General features: G+C 32.3%; 2 protein-coding genes across 2 annotated transcripts; both read right to left on the reverse strand.

The window, feature by feature from the left end:
* Positions 1–1,236: 1,236 nt before the first annotated feature.
* On the reverse strand, positions 1,237–4,772 carry LOC107893185 (inositol phosphorylceramide glucuronosyltransferase 1). Its single transcript, XM_016818108.2, has 9 exons — positions 4,321–4,772; positions 3,984–4,104; positions 3,311–3,660; positions 2,792–2,899; positions 2,548–2,685; positions 2,330–2,458; positions 1,943–2,219; positions 1,707–1,827; positions 1,237–1,587 (listed from the first exon to the last, which is right to left on the reverse strand). The coding sequence occupies exons 1-9, from the start codon at positions 4,561–4,563 to the stop codon at positions 1,446–1,448; spliced, it is 1,629 nt and encodes a 542-aa protein (XP_016673597.2). The 5' UTR covers positions 4,564–4,772; the 3' UTR covers positions 1,237–1,445.
* A 641-nt stretch (positions 4,773–5,413) lies between these two features.
* On the reverse strand, positions 5,414–8,456 carry LOC107893186 (uncharacterized). The gene is made up of 2 exons (XM_016818109.2): positions 7,899–8,456; positions 5,414–7,427 (listed from the first exon to the last, which is right to left on the reverse strand). The coding sequence occupies exons 1-2, from the start codon at positions 8,014–8,016 to the stop codon at positions 5,836–5,838; spliced, it is 1,710 nt and encodes a 569-aa protein (XP_016673598.2). The 5' UTR covers positions 8,017–8,456; the 3' UTR covers positions 5,414–5,835.
* Positions 8,457–10,847: the final 2,391 nt, after the last annotated feature.

The raw sequence follows: 10,847 nt of genomic DNA on the forward strand, positions 1-10,847 counted from the left end.
AATTCTAGAATATTAGGACCCCCATAACATTTTTATTAAATTTGGTTATTTTAAATTAAATTATATAATGTAAAATATACAGTAAATATAAAAAATAATTAAATAAACACTGAACAAATTTATGTAATAAATTTGATATAAATTATTTAATTGGTACCTCATCAATATTGACTGTATCGATTGGTATGCATACCATTTCGGTCTTCAATTGATAAAAAAATTATTGAAATAAAAAATTAAATTAATATATACTTAATTATTTATGTTAAAAAATAAAATAAAAGTACAAATAATCATATTTACATTTTATTACCTTTTTTTTTAAAGCTTAATTCCCACTCATACTTTTGAAGTGGATAGTGGCAAAAATGAATGATAGATGAAATATAGTTTATTGAATTGCCTTTCAGTTGGGTGGATTGCCTAGTTGTCATGTTTTTTTTTGTATTACTTTTAAAAAATAATATATGAAAATTAAACAGTTTTGCAGCCTTTAATTATAATTTTTTTGGTCTTACTTTAATTATAAAATTTACTTTTGTGAAAAGTGCTTTTTATATTGGTGGATGACAAAATGCAGAGATGAGATTTTATTTAGCAACTTTCTTATTTTAAAAAAAATATTAATTTTACCTAAATTATTAAATTTATTTGAATTAGGTACTTAAATTATTATTTTGAATTTAAGTATTTAAATTTTGATTTCATTACTAAAGTTGGTATTTATTGTTAGTATGTTAAAAAAATTTATCTCAACTAATTAAATTTTACCATATCATCATCTCATTAAAATATAATTAAATATAAATTTTATTTTAATATTTATATTAAAATTAAATAAAAATAAATATATAAATATTAAATAAAATAAAATTTATCTCCATGGACGATGAGTACGGTTTGGGGTTAATCGGAGTATCGAGTGAAAAGGAGAGATGAAGTGAGATCATGTTCAGCCATTTCTGATGAATCAAAAAAGAAGAAATTTAGTTTAAAAAAAAGGGTTTTTCTTTTCTGAGATTTAAAATGTGAGATTTGAAAGAAAAGAATTGAATGAATATTTAGATAAAATATTAATAAGATAATGACGTGATAAATTTTGATTGGTTTTTTTTAACAAACGGTAGATATCAACTTCAGTTTCTCGTGATAAATTTCTCCTTTTCAAAATTGATAAAAATTAGAGGAATTAAATTAAAAGAGAAATTTCATTCCCGATGAAATAAGGATCAGAAATATGTGAATTATGATGGTATTATATGGGAAACTGAGTATTTTTCACAACAAAGTAGCAATGGAAAAAAAAAATTACATTTCTAATTAGCCAAAATTGACTGCAATATTTTACAGATCAACTGTTGTGATTAAATGTTAAATAGAACACAAATTTGAAGGAAAAATGATGCAATGCTGGTAAGAATCATGATCATTTTGGAAGTTTTCTTTCAACATAAGAAACATGCACTCCTCGACCGAGTGGTGTTCCGGTCTTCAAGACCTTTCAAGAATGACCTAATCGCTAGATGTTCCGAAGCATATGTCATGAATGCCGCTAATATAAGCCCTCCAACGACCATCAGACCCAACCTGGCGAGTAAAATTCACGGACCATGAAAATTTGTACGACTATGAACAAGGACTTTCAAACATCTAACTGGATTTCAAAAAAATACGGGAGAAAACAAGATCATCTCGGTAGAAATTACCTCATGAACAGAGCGGTGATTCCAAAAATACATGGTAAGGATGGGGCTGCGATAGCCAAAAAAGCCATCCCCAACCCATAATACCAAGTAACAATATCGCAAGAGGATGCCTGTCGATAACCTGTAAAGATCATAAGAAAATCGTCAACCAATGCTAAATTTATACAAAAAGGGAACGGACGTCATATTTTATCATGACCATGCATGATTTATGCATTTACTCCAAGTAAACAAACCTTTTCTAGAATCCGAATCAATAGGATCCATACGAGAGGAAACTGGCCCTGGTTCTCTTTTTCCCCACAGATAAATCAAATGAAGAAATGCTCCGAATGAAAGAAAGAAGATTGAAAACGTCCACTCATACATCAAGAGCAAACCAGTCCATGGCATCACTTGTCGAGGCACAATTGAAATAGAAATTCCAAGGGACACCAAAGCAGCCATAAAGCATACGAAAACTGAAATTGCACCCAAGTATGCAGGCACCTTGTTCTGTGCACTGTTAGGAAACTGGATAGAATCACACCAACTTATATAAGTGAGAAATTAACTAGTTTACAACAATTTCATTGGACAAACCAGAAAGAGATCAGTGTAAATGATGAATAGAGGAAACTAACCTGACTGCTTGCGTTAATGGTAGAAGATGAAGAAACACTAGTGTAAGCAACTGTCCCACTCGACCTAACTACATGGTAGAAGTGTCTGATCTGATTGCATAATGAAGTTCTGCAAACTGAACCCCCTGTCTGCACCAAAAAGTAAAATGGCTTCAGTACCGGAAAACAATCATCTAGGCACTAATTTCAGGAAAGCATAATAATTGATAGCTACTAACCTGAACGAAAGAACGATAGAAACAAAAAAGTAAAGCACAGAAAGGTAAGAGGAAAAGGAATTTGACTAGAAGCTCATCAGTTGGATTTTTGCCTCCTCCAGTTCCAGGAAGGGACTCTTTAAGCTGTTCCCTAACATTCTGCAGCAACAGCAAACAGATTATATTGACATTCGTCCTATCTACAGAAGATTTTGGAAATATATCACAGATTTCATATAAATTTTTGCAAAGAGATCAGTAATACCTGCCAGACATCGACCGGTTTCAAAAGCCAAGATGTCCACCAATCCCAAGGTTTAAGGGGGCCAAGTGTATAGTGAATTACACGAAGTTCACTCTCATCTACCATCCACTGCAAAGAAATAATGCAAAAAAATTAAGGATACTTAACCAGGAAATAAGAATATAATACGCAAAACCAGAAATTTGTCTCTTATTTTGGCTTTAGCATAAGTTTCATCATGGTATAAGAATAAAAGGAATTCCAGGTAAACAAAGAAAAGAATTGAAATAAACCCTCATGATCTAAAAACAAGAGAAAGCATACAAAAGTCTGTTAACAGCATGCATAAAATGAGGATTCAAAAGAATGAACAGCAATTTCCAAAAACAATTTTACTAATGAAACTATACTTTATTCTTGCTATGTTAAGAATACAACAATATAGCATGTGAAACAAGACTGACAATGGTACAGCAGCATGAGATAAAGTTTAAAACAATATGTTAATGTTAATGTCAATGTCAATGTATGTAGTAATACCTTGTTGGCAAGCATGTAAAGACCAACATCTGCATTGTATAGAGTAGAGAGTCGTTCCATCTCAGGAGCAGGACGGGATTTCAGCACCTCGTCGGGTATATTAGGGTCAAAAACATGTGCATTTGGGAAATCAGAGTAGTAAGAATTCAGAAAACCCTGATCTCCTCCAGTATAAGAAGGCAAAGTATTGACTTTGCTCATCATGTCATTGAAAACAGCTTCAGATGGTTCCACTACCATGACTCCTGAATTCAACCTCTCAGAATGCTTCAAATTTGCACAGAATTTCTGACATTTAAAGAGATCTTCAATGCTCTTGACTACTATAGTATCCGCATCAAGATACACAACTACAAAAGCAAATTCCAAGTGTGAAACAATGCAATCCACCAGAAGAAACATTGAGATAGAAAGAACAACGGATTGGTAAACTCCAAGCTGTAACCTAATTACAAGCAAACTTTTAAACAGGCATAAAAACTTATCCATACTTAGTTTCATAAACTTCATAATTTTAAATATTTTCAATATGATATGGTCATTGACAGTGTATAAGTTTTGCACTGAGGGTACATCAAATTGAAGCTAAACCAACTACATCCATCCTTAAGCTAAACCATGCATTTTCAATGTCCAACAAAGATGAACCATAAACAATCAGAAAAGGGTTTACCTTTCTTGTAGTTAGTCATATTAAAAATTTTCAATTTGGTGTAAACACCCCAAAATCTCTTCGGCCGAACTTGATTCGGATTTGCCAATAAGCTTATCATCTCCACTATCCATCCATCAGCCTGCCCAATTATTCAGCAAATCAGAAAAATGAAAACAGAATTAAAAGCTATGTCAAATCTTAAGATTTCTCACTGACAAACTTGCCTAATCTTCCTCAGTAAACTAATAGATCATTAAATGTAAAGCTTATAACTGACCATAGATAGGATTAGGAAACCGAAGTAACTAATTTTGGGGATAGTAATTTGGGAAACAAAAGGATTGCCTAATTTTACCTTTAGAAGCTTTTTAGCATAATCAGAGACGCCATCAGAGACCAAAACGACCATGTCTTTAGTTGATCCAGTGTCCCTTATCGATTTCCCTAAAACCCTAACCCCTAAGAGGAACTCATCTCCGTACAGCAGCGTCACATAAGCTTCTTTCGATGAAGATTGAGCTTTAACCCCTAACGCCGCCTTTGTTTGTATAGTAATCAAAAGAAGCAGAAACAGGATCGAGAGTTTTGGTAATTTCATAGTATTCGGTTTTCTCGAAAAAATGATCCGGATTTCCTCGAGGATAAAATTACTTTGTTTATTTGATTTTTTTTTTCCCTTTAGGATTGAATTAAAGGTTGTTGATAAACACGAGGAGCTTTGAAGAAGAAGAAGAAGTAGAGGAATAAGATTCTTCGTTTTATTCAATTTGCGATGTCGTTTTTGACCATAGACTCTTTTTTTTTATCGTTTTAGTTGCCAACTCTTTTTGAATTTTACAAAAAAGAAAATGGAGGAATATTCAACCTAAAGAAAAAACTAATTACTTTTATTTTGTTCGAAATTTAATTTAATTTCCTCTATTTCTTAATTTAATTACTTCTGTAATTTTCTAATTCTTAAAAGTTTTGAAATTACTATACAATAGAGTTATATAAAAAAAAAGTTATTTTAAGGTTATGGAAAAAAGGTAGTAATTTGAATTGTCACTAAAAAATATTCTTAGTATGGGTTATTTATAAATATTTTATAATTTTCTTTCAAGTATTAAATTATTATAATCAGACTATCGAATAATTATTAAGTAAAATCAAATCATTATAGTACAAATAACTGATTACTAATATAATTCAGATTAAATCCAATAAATTAAACTAAAATTTGTAAACATAACGAGAGTCGGACCTATACATATAATTACATATAATAGATCTTGAACCCGATTTATGATGCTAAAGAATTTAATATAAGAATTCGAAAAAACAAATCAGATGATACGAATCGAATGTCCTTTCATTATCTAGTGCAATCCTATGAATAAACCATTAGAAGGTATTAATTTGATTAAGGTTTTTGCATTCATAGCCAGTAATGAGTATATACAGCAAAGTCATCTAAACCATTCATTATATTGAGTAATAAGACATGAACTGATCAAACACACCAGATTTTACAGACAATTTGAGAGCTTTCAACTCTTTCTTTTTCAAATTTTGCAAGATTTCATGGCAAATCCGCAAGTCCCTTAACAAGCACAAGCACTACAACAGGAGCTATATATGCACAACCAGGATGTATGGGGAACTGCAGAGTTTTTATACTACTTCAGACTTCTTTATCCATGTGCTGAACGAGATCGAGCGCTCTGGGTGCATTGGAAACTACTTTCAACATGCATAGATAATCTGCAACATGAATTTGACTATTGCTGTTCCGAAACCAAATTACAATCTGCCTCTTGGAGGTCCTCCAATATACCAAAACCGTGCTTTAGTATGACTATACAAGCGTGTAAATGTATATATGTTGAAACTAACATCTTTCATCTCCTTCCCAATTATGCTTTTCTTTTGGCCCGGTTGGTCCTTCCTCGCCATAAAGTTCCGTAGGAAACAGGTCAAAGATGTTCTCCACTGAAAATCGAACAAAAAACGGAAGCATATTAATTATCCTATCCAGTTCAGATCGTGAATCGTATACTATGGTTGGACCCCATTCTCTCATGTAATTCAACCAACATGGTTCTGTAACGACTCCATCTCCAAGATACTCTGCTGCAATAATCTTGTACCTAGTGCTTGAGTCTACAAAATACTTGCTTCGCACAGCATCGTTCCTAATCCCTATCCCAAGTTTCACTGACCCTTGAAGGTAAGTCCCGGGATGCGGAAAACTAGCATGTCCATGTCTGGATGAGTAAACAATTGGCTTATTACCTTTAATATATTCCAGGTCGAAAGCATCGACCCACTCGCCACCGCTATGCTGTGAGAAATAAACTTGCCACAGTTCCCCTGTGAAGTTGCTTATCCGGAGAGTGAAGTGTTCCCAGTCACTTACATGTTGCCCGAGTTTGTTCATCTGTATGTTCATTAACCCGATCTTGAGGTTAGCTGGTCCATTGAAGGGACAAAATATCCACATCACAATATCCGTAAATGTTCCACCCACTGCTGGTTTGACATGAACATATAGCTCTGCACTCTCCAAGTTTCCTTTCTTAACATTCTCTCTTCCATTATTATCTCCTGGCAAATCTATCCAAAATGCACCATCATTTGTCCCTCCGCTGGGCAGGTTCGAGCCCTGATAATCAATAGATTTGCCTTTAAGCTCGCCATCTTCATATAGAAGTGCACCGTTTTTGAAAAACCATTGCACGGACGAGGGCAGACAGTCTTCATCAGGATGAAAGAAAACAGTTGCACCATAGTGGTTGATGAGAGCATGAATCTGGTTTAAATCCGGCATTGCATGTAGCATGGGATCCAGGTTCTTCAAGCACGCAATCTCCAATTCCTCATTTTCCGAAACAAAGTAGGTACTGCAGAAGAATGTCCCAACCGAAACACCTTTGCAACACATTCCCCTTTTGCATGGTCTCATGTTCCAAACCTGAAATGGATCTGCACCAGCAACATGTATGGTATCCTTAATTTCACAAGTCTCTGTAAGATCTTCTCGAACGCATCTTACTTCATCGTCATCAGGCTCCTCGGGCGTGCCGGTAACCAAAATTCCCATTGCTTTGTAACCCATCGGCGCGTTCGGGAGCCAGAAGAAACCACAACCATTGCGATCTAGATCTGAACTCCAAATCAATGAGTAATTAACAGGTTTCTTTAAAGCTGGAAAGTCTGAATCCGAGTCATAGTTGCGATAAACTTCTGGAGTCAAACCTTCCCTTTCACGAGCCACAAGAACATAGCCTCGAAGGGGCTGGTCATTTGGCTGACAGTAATAACCGAGACAGAAAAATCCATCCGGAATCCCAACAGGTTTGTAAAATGTGGCACCTTTAGCTTTACCGTGCAAAGAATCGCAGCTCCAAACACTCTCGAACTTGGTGATTTTAACCACTTCCAGTTCTCCTAGGTTAATTTTTCCAGTAGCAAATCCTTGACCTGAGAAAATGGTAGTTCATTATAGAAATCGAGTCAACAAATCTATGTCATGTGGTTTGTAAGGACACTATCATCTATGCTACTTGGATTCGAGTCTGAATGTCATTTACAGCATTCTTAAAGTTACTATATATAATAGTAATATCTTTATCCATTAGAAATTATTCTTTTTTTTTCCATTTTGGATAACCTAAAATTCTTTTTTCTTTCTCCCTAAAGGGTGTATTGTTATGCAAATAATCTAGCTAAAAAATCTTCATGAATCATAATCGTCATACTCCATGGTTAAATAAATAGTTAAAAGAAAGACAATTTCCAAAAATAGAAAAGAAAAAATATGTCTGAGGTAAATCATAATAATGTTTTGAAAGGAAAACAGAAAACAGAAAACAGAAATTCATTTTAATTCCTATATAAATCAACCAAAAAGGAAAATTTTGACTTGTGTAGAAAAATCAAAGGATAAATTACCTGGAGGCCAATCTGGGATTGGAGAAGGCAAAGAAAAAGGCTGAGGTTGAGGCAAAGGGGTGAACTCATCATAATCACTGTGTTTATCATGCCAACAAAAACATTCACACCCCAACATATCTTCAAAAACCCACCAAAACCCAGAATTTCTCTTCAACAAATTTTCTCTTTCCCAACCCCTTTTTTAAACTTTCTTTTTACAGGAAAAATAATAAAAACAAACCCTCGAAGAGAAAGAGAAGAAGGTGGCAATTAAAAGAAAGAAAGTTTAAAACAATCCCCTCTCTCTTCCTCTTTCTCAAAGGATCAAATGAAGAAGGCACTTAATGAGAGAAGTTTCAACTTGTGTTGTTTTTGTTGGAAAAGTAAGAAGATGGTGATGTTGATATTTATGTAATTTATATAGATTTTCTTTGTTCTTTCTGTTTTGGGTAATGGGTCAGTTTGCCTTCGCTTTAGACTATTCATCACAAGTCACAACCCTCAACCTTTATTTTTGAGATGAAAAATTTTCCCTACTTTCAGTTAAGTGAGTGTATTTCACACTCCGTTTCCTTCTCTGTTTTAATAATTTTGATTTGTCTTTTTATATACAACCACCTTTCTCTTTGTTCACTTCTTGTTGAAGTCTTTGTGTGATCATTTTTTCCCCTCTTTGAAGCTTTGATAATTGTTCTCTTTTTGTGGAAAAGTCATGCTTCAATCATAGGACTTTAAAAAGTAATTAGTAGATTTTGATATAATCTAATACTTAGATCTAGTCGTATAGAATGTTTATTTAAAAATTAATTTTACAGATTTAACTAATAAAAGTAATTCACTTTATGGATTTGAATCACAATAATAGTTTTATTTGTGATGTGTGAATCGTCAATGATTTACTCTTTTGAAGAGTGTGTTAAATTAATTTTAAATGTAAAAAAAAGGACAATTATGATATAGGTATGAAAAAATAATTTTAATATTATTATAACACTAAGTCATACAAGATTTTGAATAATATAATAGGGGCAATTCACATAGTAAAAAACGTAGAAAACCATTAGAAATAGTGGTTTGAAAGCGTTGAAGCCATACTTGGAGAGAGTTTCTATAATGTGTCTTCTCTTATTAGTTTTAAAAAAAGGGGATATTTTATAGATGAAGACTTGGGTTGAATCTCTTATCTCATGATTATCTCTCCAATAGAGATAAAGTGCAACTTAAGTCCCGCTAAGGGTATGTGCAAGATGTGACTACTTAAAAAGTTTCTAAGCTTCAAAAGTTAAAACAATAACTAGAATTAGATCTGATATAATAGTTGTATCCTTGATAACATTATCATAATAATCTTTCACATTTGATAAGACCAAATCAATGTCGATTCACACAAACCAAATTCTAAATGATTAGAATCATGCTAGGAGACGTAAGAGTACTATTAAGATGAGCTTTAGCTTTTGTGTTGTTATAGGGCTTTTAGCATTTTTTTTCCTCACTTAAGAAAAGACTAAAGATTATAAAGTAATTTACCCAAAAACAAATTAAAATGTAAAATTCACGCTCCCAAAATCGCGTAAAGGCTCTGCTCCATATTTTTTCAAAGTGTTTTTTTTTTTTTGGCCAAAGCTGTCTTCAGGAAAATATTATTAGCTACGGCTTCCTTACCGAATATCTATACGCTTCTCCATTTAAAGTCGTGCCTTGTCAAACATTATTTCACGAGAGACTTTTCCCCCAAAGTGGATCATCAAATTATACTAAATTGTAATTTTTGGATAATAAAAGGATAGAACTGTAATTATATTAAAGTGGCCGAACAGGATGTTGATGCTGATAATTATGTGGGAAAAATGCCACATGTCATCCTTTTATTGGTTAGGTAGAGGTACCACATTACTAGAAAAAAGAACTTTAAATATTGAAATTAATATATTTAAAATATAAGTACCATATTAAAAATTTTACTAAAATTCAAATTATTTATGCTATATTAAAATATAATTTTATTATTTCAAAATTTTTAAAATAATATGGGAATCAAAATATAATTTTATTATTATATTATTTTATAATTTCATATTAAAAAAAATAAAATAAAATTTACAATTTTAGATAAATACAATACACTAAAAAAACATGATTTATACAAGCTTGCTTTTCTAATAAAACTCCTCTCTCAATTATTAGGCCCCTCCTTCTTTCTCAATTATGAAGCCGTGGATTCGACATGACATAGCTATCTATAACAATAATAGAGATACTGTCCTACATCACGTGTGCTTAACTTTCAAAGCTGCATTTCCGAACAATAAAAATTTCTTCAATAAAAAAATAAATTTAAATAATTAAACAAAATCAAATTTAATTATAAAAATCATTATCTCAAATTCAATTTGGTTGGAGCTTATTGTATAGAGATAAAAAAAATTATTCGCGTGTATGCAATCATCACATCAACAAAATTGAAATTATTTTATCTATTTAAAAAAATTAAAAAAATTTAATAAAATAATATATTTTTTAAAAGTGTAATGACCGACAGAGGATGGTCCAATCATTGCTTCTTGCCTATTAAAACAATCATTTTGAAAACATTGCCGATATGTTTTGCTTTTAGGTTCGTTCTGCGAAAGGCCTCTCACTTCTGTTTTCTTTACAATTTAGACCTTTTTTGGATTTTCGTTTTGGATCCATGATTCTTTTAAAAAAATTTATTTTAAAATTATTAAAAAACCGAACATGTTGAAATTATTATTTATTAGTAAAAGGGCCTAGGAAAAACGTGATAGAAAGAGATTTATTTAATAAAATAAAAAGGTCCAATTGGAGTTCAATCATACCATTGAACACTGCTCAATTTCTTGTCCTAATCGAAGCATTTCACACACACCCCAAAATTATAATATGTAGTGGGGTTGGTTGAAAAGATGGATAGCCGCCCAATTGGAATTCAATATTCAATGTCTT

Source organism: Gossypium hirsutum, chromosome A13, assembly GCF_007990345.1.
Source record: "Gossypium hirsutum isolate 1008001.06 chromosome A13, Gossypium_hirsutum_v2.1, whole genome shotgun sequence".
In the NCBI taxonomy this organism is placed as follows: domain Eukaryota; kingdom Viridiplantae; phylum Streptophyta; class Magnoliopsida; order Malvales; family Malvaceae; genus Gossypium; species Gossypium hirsutum.